Source organism: Pollachius pollachius (assembly GCF_949987615.1).
Source record: "Pollachius pollachius genome assembly, chromosome: 6".
Taxonomy (NCBI): domain Eukaryota; kingdom Metazoa; phylum Chordata; class Actinopteri; order Gadiformes; family Gadidae; genus Pollachius; species Pollachius pollachius.
In genome coordinates this window covers 24226361-24254200 of record NC_136939.1, presented here as the reverse complement: position 1 = coordinate 24254200, position 27840 = coordinate 24226361, and the positions used below count along the sequence as shown (strand labels likewise).

The 27840-nt window shown below is 47.6% G+C and overlaps 2 protein-coding genes across 2 annotated transcripts; both read left to right on the top strand.

The window, feature by feature from the left end:
• Positions 1 to 2421: 2421 nt before the first annotated feature.
• Positions 2422 to 11089, top strand: dusp27 (dual specificity phosphatase 27; the record flags this gene model as incomplete). The annotated part of the gene is made up of 5 exons (XM_079738929.1): positions 2422 to 2564; positions 3108 to 3226; positions 6951 to 7182; positions 7498 to 7715; positions 8196 to 11089. The coding sequence occupies 5 exons, from the start codon at positions 2422 to 2424 to the stop codon at positions 11087 to 11089; spliced, it is 3606 nt and encodes a 1201-aa protein (XP_079595055.1).
• Positions 11090 to 12378: 1289 nt separating this feature from the next.
• Positions 12379 to 25638, top strand: znf513b (zinc finger protein 513b; the record flags this gene model as incomplete). Its single annotated transcript, XM_079738705.1, has 7 exons — positions 12379 to 12504; positions 12775 to 12962; positions 14654 to 14779; positions 19359 to 19493; positions 19709 to 20257; positions 21345 to 21550; positions 24952 to 25638. The coding sequence occupies exons 2-7, from the start codon at positions 12923 to 12925 to the stop codon at positions 25636 to 25638; spliced, it is 1743 nt and encodes a 580-aa protein (XP_079594831.1). The 5' UTR covers positions 12379 to 12504; positions 12775 to 12922.
• Between the last annotated feature and the right edge of the window lie 2202 nt (positions 25639 to 27840).

Sequence of the window (27840 nt, the reverse complement as noted above, 5' to 3'; positions counted from 1 at the left end):
CGGGTGTGTGTGCTCCTGTGTCTGTGTGTTTGTGTGTGTTTCTGAGTGTAAGTGTTTTTCTGTGTGTGTGTGTGTGTGTGTGTGCGTGCGTGTGTGTTTGTGTATGTTTGTGTGTGTGTTTTTGAGTGTGTATCTGCGTGTGTGTGTGTTTCTGTATGTGGCTGTGTGTGTGTGTGTGTGTGTGTGTGTGTGCTCCCTGTATGTGTGTGTCAATGGCCTATCCCGCTCTTGAAACCGCCAATTTTCAAACTAGCCTACGCTAATAGGGTTAGCTTGGCTCACAAAAGACAGAGAAACCATGTCTTTATAAAAGTAGACAAATTGCACAGCAGTGATAACTTAGAGTTGGGTAGTAATTGGCGATGCTAAGTTTTTGAGTGCAACCTGAGCGCTTTTACCGATAGATTAACACATCATAGCTCAATGCTACGCTCTGTCGATGGCTAGCTGCTGGAAGGGTAGCTGTGATGAACTGATAATAATTAATAAAAAAAATTATATGTTTATTTGATATAGTGCCTTTCTCACACTCAAGGTCGCTTAACAGATTTGTGAGTACACACGGAGCAAGACAGCACAACAAGAAGTAAAACAACACAAAAATATATATAAATATATCATATATGAGGGTCTATGAAGTGGTGTAAGAGGAGAAGTGTTCTTCAAACTTATTGTTTGTTGAATGCACAGCTGCCCTTTGAACAACCATTTTGTTGGTTGATATTAACATTCAGAGTTCATGTTTTGAGTCGAGTTCCGTTAAAAACACAGACAAATTCACCTCTTGGTGTTTTTTATGTATCGGAATCCCTTTTTTCACGATCACACAATCTCTGTGTCGGGTTCCCGATAAATAATATTTTCATACTCAATATAATAACCACACATAGTACTTGTCACATGTATTACTCTAGAGTAGAAGCAGTAGTTTGTCGGTTTCATCGGTGGACAATGCTGAGTTTGAGCGTTGAGATTGCTTTTTCCATTATCATATATCCAAGCTAGCATATTAGCATATGCTAGCTTGAAAAAATGCGGTTTCAATGGCGGGGGGGGGGGGGGGGGGATGTGGCACATGACAAGCTTTATTAAATTTGAGCGTTTTAGCTTTAGCAGTCACAGAGAGAGAGAGAGATGTCTGGTCTGAGCAGCCTCACCTGGTCTGAGTCTGATTGGACTCTGGGGCTGGGGGAGGGTGCACACCTGTTGCTCGTTGACCAATCAGGCAATTCAGGTCGTTTAGCAGACGCTTTTATCCAAAGTGACTCAAAATAAGTCCATTTGTCAAATGAAAGATAAACACTAGACCCCTTCATATACAGTCAACAGATATTTAAATAGATAGAGAGATAAAAAGACAGACTGAAAGACATTCCCACAGATACACGGACAGATAGGTTAACAGACAGACAGAGTGACAGCTTGATACATAGATAGATAAATACATACAGGGTGCGATTTGCCGGTGGGGATGGTGGGGATTATCCCCCCTCTGGTTTACACGTCCTACCCTCTGCTGAATTATTTTTATCCTCGTGGGGATAAAAATTATCCCCCCCACCCAAAGTATTTTCACAATTACATCGTAATAATTAACAACCAAAATACACAGGGTCCGTCTTCATTTTGAAACATTTTAAAATGTTTCTCAAAATTATCCCCCCCTCTGGTTTTTTCACAAATCGCACCCTGAATACATATATATATATCAAGATATATAAATGGATAGATAGACAGATGTACAGAACAAAAGACAAAGAGCTAGGTTGTTAGACAGACAAAGATAAAGATAAATAGTTAAACAGACAGACAGACAGCTATATACCTAGATAGATAAATAAATAGATATATTAATATAGATAGAGAGACAGACCGACAGGTAGAGAGACAGACAGACAGGTAGGTAAACAGAGAGACAGATAGATACATATAGATAGACAGAAAGACAGAGAGACATACATACAGAGAGCTAGGTTAATAGACAGCCAGATAGATGGTTAAACAGACAGACAGACAGATAGTTAGACAGACAGACAGACAGATAGATACATAGATAGATAAATACATAGATATATTAATATAGATAGACAGACAGACAGACAGACAGACAGACAGACAGACAGACAGACAGACAGAGAGACAGACATATAGACAGCTAGGTTAATAGACAGCCAGATAGATGGTTAAACAGACAGACAGACAGCTAGATTAATAGACAGAAAGACAGCCAGACAGACAGCTAGGTTGATAGACAGACAGACAGACAGGCAGATAGGTAGCTCTTAGGCAACACACACAGTCCCATGCTTCGTAATCATAATTCATAATTCCCCATAACCATCATTTATGAACCATGACCCGTTTCCTGTGGTTTTTTTTGGTTTTTTTCTCGGCAAGGCACATCGTCCCACGGCGGTTGCCATGGCGTCAGAGAGCGAGAGCGGGGCCCAGGGTGACGGGCGGTCGTGTGACGCGGATGGAGACAGAGAGGACGGGGCCGGGGGCGGGGCCAGGGGCATCATGGACGTCCAGGCACACTACCTCCGCTCGCCCTCCCCCAGCAAGTAGGAGCTGTCTATCTTTCTGTCTTTCTGTCTAACCGTCTGTCTGTTAACCTAGCTGTCTGTCTGTCTCTCTGTTAACCTCACCGTCTGTCTGTCTGTCTCTGTCTGTAAACCTGTCTGTCTGTCTGTCTGTCTGTCTGTCTGTGTATCTCGCTATTTGTGTATCTGTCTGTTTACTGTATGTGGTTGCTCTTTCTCTCTCCTTTCTCACTCTCTCATTCAAGATTCACAGAGCTTTATTGACACGCACACACACACACACACACACACACACACACACAAACACACACACACACACACTAATAAACACACACACACACACACACACACACACACACACACACACAACTCTCTCTATATATTTGTTCAGGCACTTTTGAGAGGCATTAGGAAAAAATGGGGCAAGGCGTAATTTTAGTCTGCTTTTGTGTCTGGATACAACTATCCATAACTCTCTCTCTCTGTCTCTCTCTCTCTGTGTCTCTCTCTCTCTCTCTCTCTCTGTCTCTCTCTTTCTGTCTCTCTCTCTCTCCCGGTCTCTAGTTTCTCCACGGTCTCAGACTCCCGGTTCTCCATGATCTCGGGCTCCGATGCGGAGAGCATCTTCATGGAGCCCATCCATCTCTCCTCCGCCATCGCCGCCAAACAGATCATCAACGAAGGTGAACCCAATGTGTCTAGAGACAACCACTCCACGTCTCAGACTCTTGCTGAACCGCAAACTGTCTGTCTGTCTGTCTGTCTGTCTGTCTTTCTATTAACCTAACCCTCAAAGCTAGCTAAACTGGCAACCGACTTTACAAACCAACTTTACAAACTTTAAAACCTAGCTTTCTAAACAAGCTTTCAAAACTAGCTTTCAAACTAGCTTTCAAACTTAACTTTCCAATCCAACTTTCCAAACTAAGTTTCCAGAATAACTTTCCAAACTACCTTTCCAAACTCACTTTCAAAACCAGTTTTCGAAACCAGCTTTCAAACCTAGCTTTCAAATCTAGCTTTCAAAACTAGCTTTCAATAATTGCTTTGAAACCTAGCTTTCAAATCTAGCTTTCAAAACTAGCTTTCAATAATTGCTTTGAAACCTAGCTTTCAAATCTAGCTTTCAAAACTGGCTTTCAAAAGTAACTTTCAAAACAACAACTTCTAAACTAATGGGATGAACGTTATGCACAATTTTGTTGCTAGGTTAACCCATTCCCCGTAAACAACAAAAACACAATGCCAAGTACTATACTTAAGTGTCGAGACGCACAAACATACAATAAGTGTGTGCATTAAGTCCCAGGACGTAAAAAGGGGGTAAGGGGGGAGGCTATGCAGAGTCTAGGTGAACTCTGAACAGCTGAGTCTGCATCAATTCATCCATACATCCATGTTCAGACCTGCAGGCTGCTCGTATCTAGTAAAACTCTGAAATCAAAGCAGAAGGAAATGCCAGCCGCTCACTAGCAGGCTGACCTTTAGAAAGTCCTGAGCGAGACGCCCCCCCCCCCCTTTACTCAATGACAGCACATCCCAGGTGAGGTCGCGACGGATTCAGGCGCACGCTAAACGAATAGTAAATAGCTCCATTGATGAGGTGCCTTTTGAAGGTCTCCCATCACTCTTTCTTTACCGCTCTCTCACTCTCTCTCTGTCGACAACCATCTCGCTTGCTCGCTCTCTCTCTGTCTCTCTCTCCATCTTTCTCTACCGATCTCTCTCTCTCTCTCTCTCAACATCCCTCTCTATCTATCTCTCTCTATCTCTCTCTCTCCATCTTTCTCTACCACTCGCTCTCTACCAACATATCTCTCTCTCTGTCTGTCTGTCTGTCTGTCTGTCTGTCTGTCTGTCTGTCTGTCTGTCTCCCTCTTTCTCTCTCTCTCTCTCTCTCTCTCTCTCTCTCTCTCTCTCTCTCTCTCCCTCTTGCTTTGCCATTTAATCAGTGGCCATTAAATTACTGAGACATAGAGAGCGAGAGAGAGAGAGGTATATAAAAATGGAGAGAGAAAGAGACAGAGAGAGAGAGATGTTGACAGAGAGAGTGTGTGTCTGTTGGGAGACAGCTTTATCCCCCCCCCCCCCCCCCCACAGACTCTCTCTCTCTCTCTCTTTCTCTATCTCTCTCTCTCTCACAAATGGGACGGACGAATGGGTTACCCTACTCAAGGGCGTAGGAACCGGGGGGGACGGACGGGACGTGTCCCCTCCAATATTGGAGACAGGCGCATTTGTCCCACCTAAAAATTATACCCGGGGGAGAAAAATATTTTATTTTATTTTGAAAGCGGAACACAGCGTCTTGTCACCGCTTCTTATTCTAAAAAACTGGATGATTGAGCGTGCAATTAAAGAATTGATTTGATATTTATCAGTTCATTACTACCATTCAAAATATGTTTTCCTTTACATTTACAAATGTATCTTTTTAGTAGAATAAAATATATTTGTGAATTTTTTCAGTGTAGTTAATTTATGACATGTTTCTGTTCAAACCATTAATGGATCTGTCAGGTTTCCGATATGTGTCCCCCCCAATGTTAGCTCATTCCTACGCCCCTGAACCTACTGATAGTTAGTGCTTGGCACTTGGTTCTATGAACATCCTTACTGTACCAACAGCGATATATTGTTGTTTCTATTTCAAAAGACAAATGCACTTAAGTCTCTTTGGATAAAAGCGTCTGATAAACGCCCTGAATTGCCTGATTGCTAAACGAAGAACAGGTGTGCAGCTGCTGAGACCAGACATCTCTCTCTCTCTCTCTCTCTCTCTCTCTCTCTCTCTCTCTCTCTCTCTCTCTCTCTCTCTCTCTCTCTCTCTATCCCTCTCATTCTCCCTGTAGAACCAAACTCTGCACATGCTTCCATGGGGGTTCCTATGAGTCATACATTCATTCCTACACCCCCTCCTCCCCCTCAATCACCTCCGACAATAAAAGGAGGTCTTTAAGTGGGCAATAGTTTGAGAATTAAAAATGGTATATTAAAGAATTATATGTTTTTTAATAAAAAGTCTAATCTTGTATATTTATTTAATCCATCGTCTGTATAAATGGACGTGATGATAAGATGTGAATCTTATCATCACGTGGGGTGATATCATTCTTTGAATCACCTTTTGTTGTAAGGCTCTTCAATACATGTGTGTGACGATTTATTCATATTTTTTTAAGAGGTATAATTGCGGTTTCTTTATCGCGGTTTGATGTCTCGCCAATTTGACTTTGACATTTATGTTACTGTGTGTGTGTGTGTGTGTGTGTGTGTGTGTGTGTGTGTGTGTGTTACTGGGGTTTTGTGTGTGTGTGTGTAACTGGGGGTGTCTGTGTGTTTTAATGGTTAGTGTGAGTGAGTGTGAATGTGTGTGTGTGTGTGTGTGTTTGTGTGTGTGTGTGTGTGTGTGTGTGTGTGTGTGTGTGTGTGTGTGTGTGTGTGTGTGTGTGTTAATACGTTGTCTGATGAGAGATACAATCTAAAAGGATAATATGTGTACATTATTGATTATGCGGCACGTTTTCTTAAAAAATGCGATGAAATATGCAGCATATTTATGCAATTTTATGCGATGAAATTGCGGGAACTTGCATAAATTGCGGGAACTTGCGAAAAAATGCGGGAACTTGCGAAAAATGCAGTTTTTCGATGACGTTCACGTCGCGTAATTACGTCACTTCATAACGTTCCCATGGCAACAGGGGGAAATGTCTGCTGTTATGTGAAGTAAACGCAACATTTTTCAACTTTCTGCTAAGATATATGTGACTTTTTTTGAAAATGAACGAAAATGTGGGGATTATTAAATCATGCAAGCCCCGCATATTTTGCGCAGAAATCTGCAATTTATGCGGTGAAAGTGAGGCATATTTGAAAAAATGCGGCCCCCGCATGAATATGCAGACTTTGGCTGATTATGCATTGAATTATGCAATTGAATAATCACGTTTTTCTGGAGGGACTGATATTGTGTTTACAAAATAACAACATAACCACATGTTGTTATTTATGGTTTTACTGCTTTTGTTATGGCTGCATTTGAACCGATAACTTTCATTTGAATTTTCTATCTCATAGATTTATTGTATATTTTTATATTTTGTTTAATAGTGTAGCCTTTCATTATAGAATTATTAGAATGAATAGAATTATACACACATACGCACACACACACACACACACGCACACACGCACGCACGCACGCACGCACGCACACACACACACACACACACACACACACACACACACTCAAGTGTGATTTTCTCATAGAAAAACGCAGTTGAACCATCTACTTCCTGGTCAGCCTCACCGAACCCAGTGCCACCTACCCGCAGCCAATCACAACCCCCAACTTCACCATCACTGCCTCAACGTCCGTCTGTTTTGTTTCTCCCGTCCAATCAGAGCTCCCGCCTCGCGGTATCCGAGCGGAGTCCGTCCCAGAGTCGATGCTGGAGTCGGCGGAGCAGCTGATGGTGGAGGACCTGTACAACCGCGTGAGGGACATGATGGACGACCGCAGCCCCTACAACACGCCCTGTGTGCTGGACCTCCAGAGGGCCATGGTGCAGGACCGGCTGGAAGCCCCCAGCAACCTGGTTGACGAGGTGTGGCCCAACGTCTTCATCGCTGAGAAGTATGTCAACACTGGCTTGATGAACTCACTTTCAGAACTAACTTTCAGAACTAACTCAAAGCTAAAGCTAAATTTCAAAACAAGCTTTTAAACCTTGCTTTTAAAACTAGCTTCCAAAACTGACTTTCAAAACTAGCTTTCAAAATTAGCTTTCAACGCTAGCTTTCAAAGCTAAAGCTAACTTTCAAAACTAGCTTTCGAAACTAACTGCCCACCAATCTGGTGACGGGGTGTGAGCGATAGTTACGTCCCCCCCCCCCCCCCCCCCCCCCCCTCCTCGCCATGAGGCTGCGAATTATTCACACTCCCCCTTAGGTCTGTGGCGGTCAACAAGGCACGCCTGAAGCGCATGGGCATCACGCACATCCTGAATGCCGCCCACGGTACGGGCGTCTATACGGGCGCGACTTTCTACGCGGGCATGGACATCGGATACATGGGCATCGAGGTGGACGACTTCCCCGACGCTGACATCTCGCCGCACTTCCGAACAACGGCCGAGTTCCTGGATGAGGCCCTGCTGACCCACAAAGGTGCATTTCTTTTCCGAATTTTCAATTTTTCAGGTTTGTCATTGTGAACGTCGGGACACAGCAATGGGACCGCTTATCGTGAAGTTGTTCGGACTCAACGATAAACGGTCTCATTTCTTTCATTGATAAAAAGCTGTATTGGAAGTGATTTTATCTGATGAGTTTTTTAATCTGAGTGATTTTATTGGGATGGATTTTAACGGAAGCATTCATTGGATGCAATTTTATCAGATTCGATTGAACATTCTCATGAAAAAGTAACATGCAACTTGTCTCGCTCACTACGAACCATTTTCTCCATCCGAAAACCCCCGATAGCGAAAATCCCTAACCAATCCCAACTCCCCCTTTGCTTTTGATAAAATCACATTCAGATAAAATCTCCTCCTATAAAATCTCCTCTGATAAAATCACCTCGGATAACATCTCCTCCAATAAAATCACCTCAGATAAACCTCATCCCCCCCGCCCCGTTTGCAGGCAAGGTGCTGGTGGTGTCCATGATGGGTGCCAGTCGCTCGGCCGTGCTGGTGGCCTCCTACCTCATGATCTTCCACCACATGAGTATCCTGGAGGCCCTGACCACGCTACGCAAGAAGCGCGCCGTCAACCCAAACGAGGGGTTCCTCAAACAGCTCCGCGAGCTCAATGAGACCCTGATGGAGGAACGTGACGACGATGACGAAACCATGAGCCAATGCTCGGTCATCGACGCTCGGGCCCGCGCTCGCATCTTCGGTGACGCCCTACTGGATGGCGATGAAGGTGAAGACACCGAGGAGGAGGAGGAGGGGGAGGAGGAGGGGCGGAGCATGGTTGGCGTGAAGGCGCATTCCATCATGATGGAGGAGGAGGAGGACGGGGCGAGCGTTGTGAGTAGCGCGGCGAGCAGCCTGGCATCAAGTGCGTCGGCCGTGATCCTTCGGAACGGGGCGGTCGGAGCGAGGAACGGAACGGACGCCTGGAGCGCCGCCGAGGGTCCGGAAGGGTTCGTACTTCCCGACGGCGGCGGCACTGGCGGAGAAGACAGCGAAGACGAGGACGGCGTGAGCAGCATGGTGCGCGAGTGGCAGCAGAGGAACGAGAAGTACCAGAGCGACGATTGGTGGGAGGCGGCGTTGAACTGCGACGAGTCTGACCTCGACTCCCTCGTCGGGGGTCCAGCCGCGGACGGGGACCTGGAGAGCGTGGCCCTCAGCGAGGACGTCCGGGCGGTGAAAGCGAGGCTCCTACGCCGACCCAAGCGGCCACCCTCCGACGCTGCGTCAACCTCCAGCTGCACCTCCTACTCAGACCTGTGGAAGCAGAGGTTGCGGGAGATCGAGGAGCAGGCGGCGGCGCGGTACCGCAAGAGAGACGAGGAGGAGAGCAGTGAGGGCACCGCGACCAACGCTGGCGGGGATGTCACCGCAGGAGGAGGAGGAGGAGGTGGAGGAGGAGGAGGAGATGGTGGAGGAGGAGGAGGAGGAGGGAGGAAGAAGAAGATTGACGATGATGTTCAGAGCCTGATGTCGGACACCAGCTCCATGTTCAACTTCTGCCAGAGGAACAAGGAGAAACTGACGCCGCTGGAACGATGGCGGGTCAAGAGGATCCAGTTCGGCTGGAACAAGAAGGAAGGGGAGGACGGCGACCGGAGCTCCGTATCGGGGTCGGGGTCCGGGGTGGGGGAGGAGGGGGAGGGGGAGGCGAGGACGCCGGCCCTGGAGGACGTGAACCTGACGGCGTACCAGACGTGGAAGCTGAAACAGCAGCGTCGCCACGGCGAAGAAGACAAGGATGAGATCGTGGAGATGAGCCGCGGCGAGGATTCGGCAGCAGTGAAACGCCGGCAGAGGCGCGAGGAGATACTGGAGCGCTCGAGGAAGAACCTGGAGGAGAGCCAGTCCATGTGCGGCTGGGAGGTGGAGCCTAGCGTCGGCGGGGGTGTGGTCCCGCTGTCAGCCTTCTGGGCCACGGGACCTCAGAGTGTCGCCAACGACGACGCCGTGTCCATGCTCAGCGGGCGGTCCTCGGTGATCTCCTCGGTGTCGCAATCCCGCGGCGCCCGGGTGGCCCCGCCTTCTTCCCTCCACGGCACGCCGGCAGTCCCGCCCATCCTCCCCGTGCCCACTGTGCCGGGCCCGAGTGGCGAGCCCATGGTCAACCTGGCCAGCATCCAGAACTGGATTGCCAACGTGGTATCGGAGACCATCCTGCAGAGGCAGAGCGAGATGAGCCTGCCGCCGCCGTCGCATGCAGGGTCGTCCATTGGCGCCGCCCCCAGCGTGCTCTCCGGGGTGTCCGGCTTCCCCGGGCGCAGCACGGAGGACGATAAGGCCTCCCTGCTGAGTGGGGCCTCCTCCTACACCCCTAAGTATGCTCTGGGCGGAAACTCTGGTCGGGCGGAGTCGATCTTCTCCACTGGCGGCGCTTCGGGAAGACTCGCCGGGTCGGGATCAGTTGCCGGACTTGGGTCTGCGGCGGGGTCGGGGGCGGGGTCCAGCATGGCTTCGAGGAGGACCAAGATCACCACCACCAGCGTGCCGCTCTACAGCCTCTTCCAGGACCAGGTGGACCTCAAGAAGCTCGACTCCATGGACCAGGAGATGAAGACGGAGATGCGCGGCAGGATGGCGACCTACGAACGCAAGAAGATCCTGGAGGACAATAAGAAGAGCACGCTCTACAAGAAGAAGAAGCCCAAGGAGGAGGACGAGGAGGAGAACGAGGAGGAGCGGAGGAGGAGGTGCAGGGAGGAGGAGTTCCTGGCCGAGGAGAAGAAGAAGAAGGAGAGGAAGCCGGCAAGGAGTTACGGGCTCAGCGGCTGTCTGAACCTGAACCCACTGCTGGAGCGCGACAAGAACACGAGTGTGGACGACTGGTTGGAGAGCGTCCGGCCGCCGCAGAAAAAGACCACGGTGGAGGAGGAGGAAGAGGCGGACCCTTACGACGAGTTGGACGCCTCAGCTTCGGAGTTTGGCTTTGCCAGGGCGTCCGACGATGAAGAGGAGGAGGCGGGAGGACGAGGGTACCGATCGAGAGCGGGAATCAGGGGCTCGGAGCTGGGGGGCGGGAGTCCGGAGCGGCTCGGCCTCAGGACTGGACGTGCGGAGTTCCCGGGTTCAAGAGCCGGGTGGTCCTACGGGGGGTCCGACGCCATGGACTCTGGGTCCGCGAGGTACCCACGTTACGAGGGCGGTGGCGGCGTTGCAGATGAGGGGAGGAGTCGGCGAGAGGCGGCGGCGGGCGATGGCGATGAAGACTATGATGTCACGGCTTTCATCGCCCTGACGAGGCAGAGGGCGAAGGCGAGGGCGGCGGCGGAGGTGATAGACGATGAGGTACTGGAGGCCTGGAGGGCCCAGCAGGGGGCCAGGGCGGGCCAGAGTTAGTCCCGACCAATCAGGACGCTGCGGTCTTCCGCGGGCAAGGGACTGGATGCGATTAAGCGTTTGTGTTTTCACGGCCGTTTTACGTTTTTATTCTATCATTAATCATTTTGTTTGGTAAAGTTTTTATTTTTTATTTATGAGAAACATACCCTCGGTTTTACTTTCTTGTCACACATTGTGAAAACCTCTATCTTTTCAAAGACACAAAGACAAACACACACTACACACACAAACACACAGCCACAAACAACAACACACACAGTGACACACACACAATGAGTTTAGAGGGAGTCATTTAATAAATGGCTTCCTTATTTAAATTAGTGTTTAAATAAGGGGACTGTTATAGTATAACAGTCCCACACTGTGATGAATAACCAACGGTTTTATAATCTTTTGGGATTACATAACAATAAATAATAGACAGTTAGTGTCCGTATATTCACACCATGATATGTACAATAGGTTTTGTTAAAATGATTTCTGAAATAATATTTATATATATACATATTTTAAAACATTAAAATGTATTGTTTTGTGATTAACAGCAAAATAAAGAAACGATTGAATTATGCAAAAGGGAAAGTGTCTTGCTATGTTTATTTTTTGTTAATGTGTATCGATCGATATTGTCAATTGATATTTTGTGTGTGTGCGCGCGTGTGTCTGCGTTATGACGCATGCCCCATATCAATACATTTATATTGGTATATGCGTGCAGGAACGGGGATCCCTGTGTGTCTTAAATTGTTATTAATTATAGTGCGTGTGACACAATTTACAAACGCATGACCCTGTGACCACGAGACCATGACATCAACATCCTAATTAGATTTTAGGAGCCCAATTAGCTCGTCTTTATTTTAGATGGTATAGCTCCCTCTAGAGTAGAATATATGGAAATGACGGAACATTAAATAAACTAACCACGGAATTGGACCCCGGAGTTTAGCTTTGTATTGCTTTTTCTGTATCAATTTATGGTGGAAACATCTTTATTTAAGTAAGTGACAAAACACAAAATTGTTTGAATTAATTAAGAAACAAAAAAAACATTAAAAAAATATTTACATTTTTATTAAAGAAAGAGTATTGTATCATGAATTATACATACAATACTACAACACCCACAATCCGCCTTCTCCTCCCGGGTCTACAACACGGGACTACAACGCTCACAACCCCTATCCAACCCGTCTTCCACTCCCGGGACTACAACGCAGGACTACAACTCCCACAAATGCGCCATTGACGTCAGCCTCCCGGAAGTACCTTTGGACTCTGGCTGTCTAGCGGTGTGTGTGTGTGTGTGTGTTGTGTGTGTGCGCGCTGCTTTTGGCAACAAAGACTCCCAGTCTCGATTTCGGCGACACTAACCAACGATTCCTCTCCGTAACCAAGGGGCAGAAACAAAGGTACACCCGGCGTTCCACCCTCCTACCCCGGCGGGAATAAAACAACCAACACGCTGCGGAAACGCTCGCTTTATCCTGAGTGTCTAGCATTACGAGCTAACGTCGACTAGCTAAGATGGCTCCATGTCTTAAGCCACTGCAGACAACAACACTACAACTTTTAACGCCACTTTTTTCCTCTTGTTTTTGTAGTATTGCGTTGAGACACGAGTCGGAGTCTTATGTTATCTTCCCGTTGCTAAGCATGTTGTCGTCTCCTCCTTTTTAAAGGGACCAGGGATGCCCTCTGCCTGGTGGTGCTGATGCTGCACCTAGGAGGAAGAGGAGGAGGAGGAGGATGATGATTATGGTGACATGCGTCTAGTTCAGCCGTGCATCGATCACAGGACATCTGAGGACTACAGAAAGTGACGCAAAGATGCCGCGGCGAAAGCAATCCAACCCCCAGCCGGTGAAATGTGAGTAATCTGAATTGCAGGTGATTGGATGAAAGTGGACCAGTGCTTCTGATTGGCTCACTGCCTCATTTGTGTTATCCCCCTTCTTAAGCGCATATTTTTGGTTCCATGGGTCAATCCTAAACTTTTCAGTTTGCTCTTTCTGTGCTCGCTGACGATCTAAACTTTTGAAAGCACAACTCCCAAAAAAATAGTTGAGTCCAGTGAGACTGAAGATCTACACTACAGTTTTATAGTTGGGGGTCACCAAGACAATTTTAAGTTTTCCATGTAAAACTGGGATTCTAATCATCAATTAGACTTTTATCACGATTAAACAATGAAGGATTAGGACACAGGAATGATGGTGGCTTGAAATGGACCTCTGTACTATGTAGATATTCCATTATGAATCAGCCATTTCCAGCTACAATAGTCATTTACCACATTAGAGAGAGAGATTCCTGATTCATTAAATCTTCGTTGAGGAAAAAAAAAACTTGCTTCTCGTTAAAAAATAAGGACATTTTTTAAGTGACCCCAAACTTTTGAATGATAGAATTGAATCTTAATAAATTGCTTCATCGCAGAGCTTATTCAACGTGTTTTAGGGTTTTCTCTCGAACCTTGAGTATTAACGTGCTTGTCTCTTCTGGAGTGAGACTCCCCACTTCCTGTTGGACTTTCCACTTCCTCTCTCTGCTCACTTCTGCTTCCTGTCATCGCTTCCTCTTTGCTGGACAGGGTTTTTCTGCTCCCTATCTGACATGACCCTCCCCTCTCCGGTCTCCTCCTCCTCATTGTGTTATCATCCCTTCCTTTTTTATATTAATTAATGTAAACAAACATTTACTTTGACATTTACATTCAGGCCGTTTAGCAGACGCTTTTATCCAAGGGGGCTCACAACGGTTCACACACATGTTGATCCATTCATACACACATTCACCCATTCATATACACATTCACCCAATCATACACACATTCACACACACATTCACCCATTCATACACAGGTTCACACATCCACACATTCGTAGACACATTGACACGTGTATGCACACATTCACCCATGCATTCACCCATAACACACACACATTCACCCGTTCACACATAGACACATTCACCCATTCATATACACATCCACACACCGGCGGCGGAGTCGACCATGCAAGGCTCCCCAGGAGCAGTCAGGGTGAGGTGCCTTGCTCGGGGACCCCTCGACACGCCGGGGATCGAACTTTCAACCTTCCTGTTTCCAGCCAACCTGGTCCACCTCATGAGCTACCACTCTCTTTCTTCGCGGCTGTCGGTCTAGCCTCTCTCGCCGTGTTCACCCTCCTCTCTCTTCTCTCTCGCCCGTCAACACATCTCAGCCCTGCCTGCTTCCTCTACTTGTTGGCTCAACTCCTCCTCTTCCTCCTCCCAATAATCCTTCTCCTCCTCTGGAACTTCCTCCCACTTGCACTGCGTCCAAGCACTTTACTGTCCCCTTTCAAATCACTGCTCAAAACTCTCCCACTCGCTCTGGCCTTTTTCTCCTACCCCTAACCCCTTTTTTCTGTATAATGTCTCTAAATAAGTGTTTAGTCTCTGTTTCTAGTGTCCTCTTTGATCTTTAATGTCATTTCTACCTACCATTACTGAAAAGTTTCCTTGGCTGACATGAAATGCGCTTGTGTTATTAAAATGTATTGTTACCGTTATTATTAGTGGAGTCGGAGGAGGGCGGGGCGGTGGTGTGTGAGCCGGGATGCCTTGTGCTGGAGAGCGACTTCCTGCTGAGCGGCGCCTTGGAGTTCGGAGACGCCGAGATCATGGGCCTGGACCGCGACACCGGTGAGTTTATCGGAAACGCACGCACAAACGCATGTGTTAACGAATGCCGAAATGGTCACTGTATCACGACACCGCTGAGTTAATCAAAGTCAAAGTCAGCTTAAGGCCATGTTTACACGACGACACTTGCGGGTGAAAACGATACAATATTTTATCGGATGTGCCTTTCGTTTAGACGGCGATGGCGTTTTCAAGGCTTGAAAACGGAAAAAATTGAAACCACCATCCCCAGAGTGGTAATCTTAAAAACGCTCCACTGTTGCGTTTCCGTTTAAAGGGGTTAACAACGCAAAAGTGTTCTCTGATCTGTTCACGCTGGCTCTCGTCGCGTACGCGTTTACGTCCCATCATTAGTAGAAGGAAGTTTCCATGCGTGCGCTCTTGGTGGCAGGTTGTGTGGCATTGCTTCACAGTGCCACCTGGCCACGTGGCGTGCATACTACATCGATTTTCACACACTTCTGCGTCACCGTATGCACGCAGATTTCCCTGCAAAGACGCTCGTCTAAGCGCGGGAGAAAAAGTTAGAACGCAACGTTCTAACTTGCGTTTTCTGTCCAGATTGTCTCCGTCTAAATTGAGCGTTAGTGTCAATTCCAAAATATGTGCAAGACAAAAAGAGGAATCGAAATTGCGTTTGTCTCCGACCCACGGTGCAATAGGTAGAAAAGGATAAAGCGAGGTAAAATGAACAATGCATCAATTCTAAGTAGCCAAAAGTAATTCTGAATAGTGCAAAGTTAGGCAAGACAAAACGGTGTATATATAAAATAAAGTAAAAGGAAGTCAACTATCTTAAGCGCCGTTATTCATTTTAAAAGCGTTTCGGCTTCGTAATGCAACGTTTGACGCGGTGACGTTGTGAAATCTGACGTTTTAGTGGTTCAAAACGCCGTCTTATACGACTGTTTTCCTCGACTCTAAAACTGAGTCAAAAACGGTGTTGTTGGGTATTTATTGAGCTTCTGAACTCTAAAACAGCTAAGCTTAGCTTGGATTTTAAGTGTTTAAGAAGTCTACACCATATTTATTTCTAAAAGCTTTTAGACTCTTTCAGTTTGGATTTTAAGAAGCCTGTTGAGACTCAAAGGCTGATTATGGTTCCACGTTGAGTTTATGGACCCATCACATCCTTGCGGACCCTCCTTGCGTCCACCACAAGGGCCTGACGTGCGCCTCTCAAAAAAGTCTAACCTTGCAGCAAGGGCTGTGATTGGTCTGCTCACTAAAACCTGCAGCTGAGGGGTTCTTACGTTGCGGCGACGTGGAACCATAATCAGCCCTTTAGTTATCGCTATCAGAGCTGGACTTTGAGCGAAGAATCGCCTTATCGTTATTTGAGGGTTTATGCGGGCGCTCATTTGAGCAGTGGCGATAGCTTGGTTGTAAAATTGTACGTCGTAATGAAATCTTTCGGCTCTGAACAGAAAAGGGTTATTTGCTCAAAGGTGCGCTTGTTTTAATTGCAGAAAGAGACACGATACGATGCAACTTTATTTGTCAGTTTGGGCTGAAATTCTTTTTGCATCCCTGGGCAACTCATTTAAGGTAAAGAGTACATATACATAGATATAAGACATATACCGTATTTTCCGCACTATAAGGCGCACTTAAAAGCCTGTAATTTTCTCAGAAAAATGCGCCTTATAATCCGGAGCGCCTTATATATGGATCAATTGGTTAATTGGTTGATCCATACTGGTTGTAAACGGCGCTCTGTCAAAATGTTTCAGTATGAAAAACCAATAAAAACAATTTAATAATAATAATAAAATGTTTCACTACGACTACGATAAAGCCACACCGCTTGCAGCATTACGGCTATCGTAGTCAGTGCACACAGCATTTTACTGCGCTTACTCACAGTCCCAGTATCTCACAGTATCACACTCACAGTATCTTCTATGCTATGCGCCTTATAATCCGGTGCGCCCTATTTATGAAAAAAGTTCTAAAATAGGTCATTCATTGAAGGTGCGCCTTATAATCCGGTGCGCGTTATAGTGCGGGAAATACGGTAGCATCTAAAGGCATACATGGAGACATACATGTCAATGTCTCCCATGCATAGACCAATGTGTGGCGCGGCGCCACAGAATCAACACAGAGCGCCACAAATTGATTCCGCTTCTTTTTTCCTGTTTTTGCGATTTTTAAATATAAATATCGTTCAGTTCATTCATCTCTTCATAGCACTCTTTTTCCCTGACATTATCGTTCACACACGCATATGCACATGGACACGCACACACAGAGACAAGCGCGCATTCATGCCAGTGGTGCGTGGGTAGGCTACACTTATAAACAGCTGATTCGCCCGCTCCTCCTCTCAACGCACCTATCAAAAGAAAACCAGAAGCAGCGGGATATTTGGCACAGAGAAGACGGTCGGCGACCGTTTTACCAAAGATTAGTATGATATACTGTGCTCAAAAACACCTGCCCAAAATTATTGTTAACTCAGAAAAGGCAATGTTAGCCCTTATGAACTCAACGTTATGATATTGAACATCCCGTACCCTAAGTCAGCATAGATAACGTTGGTAACGCAGCAAACGATGCGATTAATATGAAATGCGGTTATAGTTGAGATGGTTGATGGCTACGGTGTTAAACTGGGTACCCCCAGCCAGTTCTGATGCCGATTTGAATTCGCTCTGCAGCAGGGGCTGGAGAGCAATACATTTCTTTCTGATTCCGATCCGCTTTTACTGGAGCCAATCACCAAGCTGGCTTTCCCCCCTGGCGCGCTTTTGGCTGGTTTTTAACACAATGACGACAAGGAAGCGATTGTTGCGATCGAAGCAATCTTTGGTCTGATTGGTTTAAAGGGGTAGTTCGGAATTTTGGACATAAGGCCTGATTCCCAAGTTAGCCTTGATGTTCTTTATCATTGGAGACAGTTTTCAACACATTTCATTCAGTCCTTCTAGTTGCAGAGTTCGCTCATGCTAGGCTAGCGCACGGCAACGGGCAATACTAGCCTGCTAATAAAACAGTCTTACCCACTCCACAGTACACCCGAGGTAAATCAATTATAACGCCAGACTAGGGCTGTGCGTTATATTGAATATGATCGATATATCTCCGAAATAGCTGTGTGAGATACATAAAATTATTATTTTGTAAGTATCGAGTAGGGCTGCATGATAACTTAATGCTTATAAGCCCATTAATGTTTATATTTCTCTATCTCTCTCTCTCTCTCTCTCGCTTCTCCTTTTTTGTAATTTTGAAGATTGTTCTGGCAGTTTGTGCTTTGTTTGAGTAAAAAAATTGTCTTATTTCAACTCAATTGTGATTAATCACTAACATGAAAATATAAAATGTTTTGATGGAAACCACCTGGGAAGTTAACCAAGAATGGTATATAGTCTGCAGCGATTGTAGTGAAAACAGTAAAGGGTAAAAGTGCGATTTCATGGGGTCCTTTAAAGGAGATTTCAAAATATCGAGATATATATCGTATATCGTGAAATGGAGAAAATGTATCGGGACATTAATTTTTCCCCATATCGAACAGCCCTACGCCAGACTATAGATGTAAATGTCTGTGTTGATAGAATAATGTTAGAAATAAAACTAACCTCGCTTCGCATGAATTATCGCATTTTGAGGGACTACTTTCACAGCAGAAGCGGAATTTAACCTAGGTATCAGTCCGCCTGCTACCGTAGCCTGCCGTAGCCTACTACCAGGAATATAACACTACTGCTGAGACTTAGCAAGTCCCTCAAAGTGCAATGCAAGGTTGGTTTTATATCTAACATTATTTTATCAACACAAACATTTACATCGACCATCTGGCGTTATAGTTGATTTGCCTCGGGTGTACTGTGGAGTGGGTAAGACTGTTTTATTAGCAGGCTAGTATTGCCCGTTGCCGTGCGCTAGCCTAGCACGAGCGAACTCTGCAACTAGGAGGACTGAATAAAATGTGTTAAACTGTCTCCAATGATAAAGAACACCAAGGCTAACTTGGGAATCAGGCCCTATGTCCAAAATTCCGAACTACCCCTTTAAGGACTATTATTATTTTTATTGTTATATTTAAATTGTTACATTATACTATTGCTTTTGTTTTACCAAAAAAGTTAAATACAAGAAGCCCCCGTCAGGACTCCTTGTCCCCCTACTCTGCCTTGTGTATGAAAAGTGCTTTATAAATAAAGTTGCCTTGCCTTGTTTTAATTGAGCGAAAGAGACACAATGTTTTATTGTTTTCTTCGAGTTATGTTTCAGTATTCTGCAGACCTGTTAGCAATATGCCACTCCCCATTCCTCTCTTTGAGAATAAGGACTTTAGGAAGTTTGGTGTGTGTGTTCATCGTCCTCAAAGCCTGTCACAGTGAACAATTACAATGAAAGATGGACCAATAGCATCGTCACACACAAAAATAAATAGCTTTTTATTGACCGTAACCATGGCTATTTGGACCCTTTTCTTGGCCTGTATGTTTTGAATCGGTTATTTCTTAATTTGTTCGTCCTGTTTACTCTTAACTCCTACATAACTGATTTCGCCATTACTAATCGTGTGTGTGTGTGTGTGTGTGTGTGTGTGTGTGTGTGCGCTCAGGACTGAGTGTGTTCTCTCTCAGCGTGGAGGAGGACCCTTCGGGGACCACAGACTCCGCCTTCCCCTCCTTCCTCTACTGCAAGGGGTGTGGCCAACTGCTGGGCGACTCCCCCTTGGGGGCGGGGCTTGACTTGGGTACGATTTAACAAATTGCAACTGTGCAATACTGCTAGTATTTCATTATTAAAATTTGTTAAACTTAAAGAAAAAGAGTTCCTTAACTTCTTACTTATTGCCATTGCAATTCACTCAAGGATAAATACAAACAATAAAACTGCTAACGTCTGTTAATGCTAACACGCTGCTAACGGCCGTCCCCGTCCTCTCCTCTTTGTTTCGACCTATCACAGGGCAGGGCCTGGACCTGGGGGCGGGGCTCTACTGCCTCACCTGCGAGGAGGGGCTCCCGTCGGACCCGCGGCAGGACGTCTTTGGCGGCGGGGGGGGCGGAGCCAGCCACGCCGGCGCCACCGCCGTCCCCGGGGACTGCGGCAACGGCGACCACGGCTTCCGCAAGAGGAGGCGGAACGGCGGCAAAGCGGCAGCCCGCGACTCCGCCGCCGACCCCTCGCCAAAGGCCTACGCGTGCGCCCTGTGCGCCTTCGTCTCACGCTACTCCAACCACCTCAAGCGCCACATGCGCACCCACGACGGCCAGAAGCCGTACCGCTGCGCCGTGTGTCCGTACGCCTCGGCGCAGCGCGTCAACCTCGAGCGGCACTCGCGCACGCACACGGGCGAGAAGCCGTACCGCTGCCCGCAGTGCAGCTACGCCTGCAGCTCCCTGGGCAACCTGCGGAGGCACCAGCGCATGCACGCGGCGCAGGAGCGGCCCCAGCGCCGGGAGAAGGAGAAGAAGAAGGCGCGCCGGAAAAAGGGCGGAGCCGGCGAGGATGAAGGTACAGGGGGAGGCGGGGAGGAGGGGGTTCGGAGGGCGGAGCGTGGAATTCACGTCGAATTCTAATTCAACTTTTTATGCAAATGTGAAGTCAAGTGCTATTTTAACTTCAATGCTGATGTAACACAACATGCTGATTTAACGCTAAAGACTCATTTAAAGTAAAATGCTAATTCAGCGTTGAAGGCGAACATGCTAATGTACGGTTAAACGCTTATTCAACGTTATACATTCGGGATGTCCCCATCCGATCCACGGCATCGGTATCGGTCGGATAATGGCCCAGAACGCTGGATCGGATATCGGAGGGGAGAAAGAAATATGGTCCGATACGTGCAGCGTGTCACGTGATGACAACAGTAGTCGTCAATTAGGCGCATGCACATGAGAGCTACCTGGTGTCAGCGTTGTGGCTGTATTTTAACCTTAAATACTCTCTAAACCTCTCCTCGGCTCTTGTTGAGGGCGATCACGCGTAGTCACGTCACACGCTCCTGCTTGGTCTAGAGTGGATCACAGCTGTTGTGTTAGCCCTGCTCGTGGCGATCATAGAAGCTAACTATTTTCGGACGTCCAATCAGTCAAATTGTTGTACACTCCAAATGACATGTTATGTTTAAAGCCCCCCCCCACTCCCTTCCACCCTGTTTCATATTTTGCGAGATGGGCCCCAAAGCAGAAAGGGGAAGTGACAGGGCCGTCCCATAACTGAACAAACCTCCCCCATGAGGAAGTGATACTCGGGTGTAGACTCCAACCAGCCTCAACGGTTCACCCAGGTCACCCAGTGTGTGTGTGTGCCTTAGGTTTTGGACAAAATATCGTCGCCCTTACTTTGTGCGATTCGAGAATCGATACACTGGCGCCAAATATCAATATGATATTTTTCGGGTATTGGGCTTTATAACCCCGAAAGTATTTTTGGGCTATATGCCTGAAGAGTTAGACAAGAAATATCGCCCCAGATATCGATATTTTAATGAATAAAATGAATGAGGAAAACTTGAAATTAAATCTCGGTCTCGCTGTCTCTCTCTCTCTCTCTCTCCCCGTCTCTCCGTCTCTCTCCTCCCCCCTCCCCTCTTCAGACGCGGTGGTGTCTGACCTCACCCTGCGGGTGACCCAGGCCTCGTCCGGGTACCTCCAGAGCCTGGGGGTGCTCGGCTCCCCGTCCGCCCCGCTCCCGGAGCTCCTGTTCCCCCTGTGCTGCCGCGTGTGCGGCCTGTCCCTGGACGAGGCCCACCCACTGGAGGGGGGCAAGGGGGAGGGCGAGGGGGAGGGCGACGGGGGACAGGTAACGAATACTGCTACTGCCTCGGGCTACTGCTACTGCCTAGGGCTACTGCCTAGGGCTAGTGCTACTGCCTCGGGCTACTGCTACTGCCTCGGGCTAGTGCTACTGCCTAGGGCTACTGCTACTGCGTAGGGCTAGTGCTACTGCCTAGGGCTAGTGCTACTGCCTCGGGCTACTGCTACTGCCTCGGGCTAGTGCTACTGCCTAGGGCTACTGCTACTGCGTAGGGCTAGTGCTACTGCCTAGGGCTACTGCTACTGCCTAGGGCTACTGCTACTGCCTAGGGCTAGTGCTACTGCCTAGGGCTAGTGCTACTGCCTAGGGCTAGTGCTACTGCCTAGGGCTACTGCTACTGCCTAGGGCTACTGCTACTGCCTAGGGCTAGTGCTACTGCCTAGGGCTACTGCCTAGGGCTACTGCTACTGCGTAGGGCTAGTGCTACTGCTACTGCCTAGGGCTAGTGCTACTGCCTAGGGCTAGTGCTACTGCCTAGGGCTAGTGCTACTGCCTAGGGCTACTGCTACTGCCTAGGGCTAGTGCTACTGCCTAGGGCTACTGCTACTGCCTAGGGCTAGTGCTACTGCCTAGGGTTAGTGCTACTGCCTAGGGCTACTGCTACTGCCTAGGGCTACTGCTACTGCCTAGGGCTACTTCTACTGCCTAGGGCTAGTGCTACTGCCTAGGGCTAGTGCTACTGCCTAGGGCTAGTGCTACTGCCTCGGGCTACTGCTACTGCTACTGCCTAGGGCTAGTGCTACTGCCTAGGGCTAGTGCTACTGCCTAGGGCTAGTGCTACTGCCTAGGGCTACTGCTACTGCCTAGGGCTAGTGCTACTGCCTAGGGCTACTGCTACTGCCTAGGGCTAGTGCTACTGCCTAGGGTTAGTGCTACTGCCTAGGGCTACTGCTACTGCCTAGGGCTACTGCTACTGCCTAGGGCTACTTCTACTGCCTAGGGCTAGTGCTACTGCCTAGGGCTAGTGCTACTGCCTCGGGCTACTGCTACTGCTACTGCCTAGGGCTACTGCTACTGCCTAGGGCTAGTGCTAGTGCCTAGGGCTACTGCTACTGCCTAGGGCTAGTGCTACTGCCTAGGGTTAGTGCTACTGCCTAGGGCTTGTGCTACTGCCTAGGGCTAGTGCTACTGCCTAGGGCTAGTGCTACTGCCTAGGGCTAGTGCTACTGCCTAGGGCTACTGCTACTGCCTAGGGCTACTGCTACTGCCTAGGGCTACTGCTACTGCCTAGGGCTAGTGCTACTGCCTAGGGCTAGTGCTACTGCCTCGGGCTACTGCTACTGCTACTGCCTAGGGCTACTGCTACTGCCTAGGGCTAGTGCTACTGCCTAGGGCTAGTGCTACTGCCTAGGGCTAGTGCTACTGCCTAGGGCTACTGCTACTGCCTAGGGCTAGTGCTAGTGCCTAGGGCTAGTGCTACTGCCTAGGGCTAGTGCTACTGCCTAGGGCTACTGCTACTGCCTAGGGCTAGTGCTACTGCCTAGGGCTAGTGCTAGTGCAATAGTTCTGCTGCTAGATCCTGTGTTAGTGTTGGATCCAATACTACTGTCATAGTGCTAATGCTAGTGCTGCTGTAATAGTGCTACTGTCTGTAGGGCTAGTGTTTGATCTAGTGCTACTGTCATAGTGCTAGTGTTGGTGCAAGTGCTAGTGCTAGATCCAGTGCTGATTCTTGCCCTAGATCTAGTGCTAGATCTAGGGCAAGTGTTAGTGCTGGTGCTCGATCTATTGTTAGTTGTGCTAGTGCTAGATCCAGTGCTAGTGCTCATGCTGTTGCTGGTGTTCGATCCAGTGCTAGCTCTGATGCTAGTGCTAGATATAGTATTATTGGTAGAGCTACGGTCTGTGGTGCTAATGGTAGAGCTACTGTCTGAAGGGCTAGTGCTAGAGCTACTGTCTAGTGCTTATGTTAGAGCTCTTGTCTGTAGGGCTAATGGTAGAGCTAATCTCTGTAGTGCTAATGGTAGAGCTGATCTCTGTAGTGCTAATGGTAGAGCTACTCTCTGTAGGGCTATTGGTAGAGCTGGATCTATTACTATTGTTGGATCTAGTGCTAGTGCTAATGCTAATGCTAGCTCTAGTGCTAGAGCTAGTGCTAGTGTTAGATCTAGTGATAGTGATACTGTACTAGTGCTGATGCTAGTGCTGGTGTTAGATGTAGTTCTGCTGCTAGATCTAGTGCTAGTGTTAGTGTTGATATAATGCTACTGTCAAAGTGCTAATGCTAGTGCTATTGTAATAGTGCTAATGCTAGTGTTAGATGTAGTGCTACTGTCATAATGCAAATGCTAGTGCTACTATAATAGTTCTAGTGCTACTGTTCTAGTGCTAAGGCTAGTGTTGGATCTAGTGCTAGTGCTCAAATTAGTGTTGGATCTAGTGCTAGTGTTAGATCTAGTTCTAGTGCTAATGCTAGATCTAGTGCTATTGCTAATTCTAGATCTATTGCTAGTGTTGGATCTAATGCTGGTGTTAGATCTGGTGCTAGTGCTAATGCTAGATTTATTGCTAGTGTTGGATCTAGTGCTAGTGTTGGATCTAGTGCTAGTGTTAGTGTTAGATCTAGTGCTAGTGTTAGATCTAGTGCTAGTGTTAGATCTAGTGCTAGTGTTGGATCTAGTGCTAGTGTTAGATCTAGTGCTAGTGTTAGATCTAGTGCTAGTGTTAGATCTAGTGTTAGTGTTAGATCTAGTGCTAGTGTTGGATCTAGTGCTAGTGTTAGATCTAGTGCTAGTGTTAGATCTAGTGTTAGTGTTAGATCTAGTGCTAGTGTTAGATCTAGTTCTAGTGCTAATGCTAGATCTAGTGCTATTGCTAATTCTAGATCTATTGCTAGTGTTGGATCTAATGCTGGTGTTAGATCTGGTGCTAGTGCTAATGCTAGATTTATTGCTAGTGTTGGATCTAGTGCTAGTGTTGGATCTAGTGCTAGTGTTAGTGTTAGATCTAGTGCTAGTGTTAGATCTAGTGTTAGTGTTAGATCTAGTGCTAGTGTTGGATCTAGTGCTAGTGTTAGATCTAGTGCTAGTGTTGGATCTAGTGCTAGTGTTAGTGTTAGATCTAGTGCTAGTGTTGGATCTAGTGCTAGTGTTAGATCTAGTGCTAGTGTTGGATCTAGTGCTAGTGTTGGATCTAGTGCTAGTGTTGGATCTAGTGCTAGTGTTGGATCTAGTGCTAGTGTTGGATCTAGTGCTACTGCTGATGCTAGTGCTATTTGTGCTGCTGCTACTATTGCTCCTAATGCTACTGCTACTTACTACCGCTAATGATGCTACTTTGGCTACTGCTACAGCTACTAGCTAACTTTAATCTCAGAATCCTGACTAAACTCAGAACTAAAGTCCCCCTCTCTCTCCCCCCCTCCTCCCCCCTCCTCCCCCCTCCAGGTGTGCCGCAGCTGTGCCCTGGAGCTCCTCGGCGGAGACCCCGCCGGCGGCCCCCCGCCCTGCGGCCCCCAGCGGCCCCCGTCCCCCGGCGGTGGCGCCGTTAGCCCCAGCGTTAGCTCCAGCGCCGGCTCGCGCCGCGGCAGTGGGCGGCGCCCTTCCGGCAAGCTCCACCGCTGCCCGCACTGCCCCTTCCTGTCGCGCTACCCCAACCACCTGGCGCGCCACGCCCACACGCACTCGGGCGCCAAGCCCCACGCCTGCGCCCACTGCGCCTACAGCTCCGCCCACCTGGACAACCTCAAGCGCCACGCCCGCGTCCACTCCGGCGAGAAGCCGTACCGTTGCCCCGCCTGCAGCTACGCGTGCGGTAACCTCGCCAACCTCCGCCGCCACGAGCGCATCCACTCCGGCGCCAAGCCGTTCGGCTGCGGCGTCTGCGGCTACGCCTGCAACCAGAGCATGAACCTGAAGCGCCACATGCTGCGGCACTCGGGGGAGAAGCCGTACGCGTGCGCGCAGTGCGGCTACACCACGGGCCACTGGGACAACTACAAGAGGCACCAGCGCAAGCACGGCGTCGACACAGAGAGCTGGGACAAGAGGGCGGTGGCGTTGGGGGCGGGGCTAGTAGGGGAGGGGGCGGGGTTAGAGGGGGAGGGCCCCGGTGAGGCGCAGGGGCAGGTGTAGAGCGGTTTGATGTGAGGCGGTTTTTGGGGTTGTTGTGGTGTGTGTGTTTCTTTTTGGGGGAGGGGCTTGGTTGAAAAGGTTTTTTTTGGGGGAGGGGCTTTGTGGAAATCGTTTGCGTTTTTGGGGAGGGGCTTGGTTTGAAGTCGTTTTTTTGTTGTCTGTGACTGTGTTGATGCCTGGTTCCCTAGGTTACCTTGTTCTCCTCAACTTAATCACTGAATGGGCTGTCGGCCCTAACGCTTTCCCGCCGCTATCAGCCCCTCCGAACAATCGATTTATTCCCCTGCCAATCAGGATTCACGACAACCTAATGTAGCATGTGTGTGTGTGTGTGTGTGGGCTATACACTGGTCACGCCCTAGCCCATGGGCAAGGGGGTTAAACTCAGGTGCCTTTGACGGCCATATACTAAGCGTGTGTGCTTATGTGTGTGTTTCAAGAAACAAAATGTTCATGTTTTATTTTGATTATTATTATTTTTTGGTCATGGTGGCTTAACCATCCTGTGTGTGTGTGTGTGTTTGTGTGTGGCCACTCCGCTGTTTTTACAGACTGCTGTTTATTAATTTCATTTCGGTTTTAAGCTAAATGTCCGAATGAAGTTACTCTGAATCGATGCCGTGTCTATTTTTTCACCAGATGATCTATATTTTGTAAGGTGTGTTTTATAAATAGATTTTTCCGGGGGAGGGGTGGGGAAATGATTTCGAGAGACTGTGGTATAATTATTCGCTTTAATTATTTGGGTGTTATGATTTCACTTTTTGTTTTTTGTTTCTTTTGAAGCGCAATGGACTGGTAGATGCACTTGGTTGGCCCTATTGACCTGCGGTCTTTATGAAGTGTCGGGAATTCAGTCAAATGTGTCGGGGGGGGGGGGGGATGTGGTGAATGTGTTTAGACGAATTGCACAGTTATTTTTATTCTTATTAACATTGTAGACCATATTCTTCTGCTGTATCCTCTTCGGATGGTAAAGTTTGTTTGACTTTTAGGAGAATGGTAGTCAATCGATATAGATGGCAATGGTGAAAGAAATTCCCAACTTGAAATCTCTGAACTCTGAAATCTCAAAACTTGCTTTAAACCCAGCCGAATCGGAAAGACTCTGTGCCTTATGTACCATACGATGGAAAACTGGCGTCTTCACGCAGGAATTCTAAAGAGACGGGTTTGATTTTAAAACACGTTTAGGGATTTTTGTCTCACGTTTTCTATGAATTTGGCTTAAAGTCTCTCTCTCTCTCTTTCTCGGGACTCTGTCAGTTCTACTACCACCTACCCAGACTCCCTAACTGACTGGATGTGTTCTTAAGACATAGAAATCGAATCTAACTCACGTTATAAAACACTGCCTTTTTAAAGTAAGGTCTTTAAAAAGCCTAAAGGTGACAATATTACACCACCAGGTGTGAGTGGTACAAGCCGTTTTGGGAATCTACCTCTTCTTACATCACAAGTGGGCGCGTCCACCTAGACGTACGACAGATAGATCAGCGACGTTTGCTTCGGTCCTCTGGGTAGGCTGGTGGACTGAACTATCCAGTACACATCTAGGTGGACACGCCCACTTGTGATGTCAGAAGAGGCAGATTTTCAAGACGGCTTGTAACGGCTAATCACACACATACCTGGTAGAATAACATGTCATCTTTAAGGTAAGGTCTTTATGAAGCCTAAAATTGCTTAAAATGACTTCAACTGATGTCCGAAATGAGGTAGGTTTTGGTTTTGTCGGTGGAAGGCTAGTTTCCGCCAACGTACGTCCAGACCGTTCTAGATTAATGTTGGCCTGGTGATTGGGATTCGAACCCATGCCTGCCCAGAATGCGGGGTTCTTCATAGCTTTGATTTTAAAGTTTCAACCAGGCGAAAAATACTGTTGTTCTCCCTTAATTGTTTGTTTTAATTTAATTCTGTTTGTGAGCAAGCTGGAGTCCTGGGGTCTTTGTCACTCTAAGGATTCTGGTAAAATGTGACTCATTTTTTGTGACCTCTCAGTGCCTTTGTAGTTTTAAATAAACATTTGATTGAATTTCATGTGTGTGTGCGTGTGTTTGTGTGTTTTCCTGTGTGCGAGTGTATGTGTGTTTGCCTGTGCGGGTACCTGCGTGTGTGTTTGGTAATATTGTGTGTCCTCTGATTAGTTCCTCTTTTGGAAACACCTGCAGCTGAAATAAACCACAGAAAACTGTTATTGTG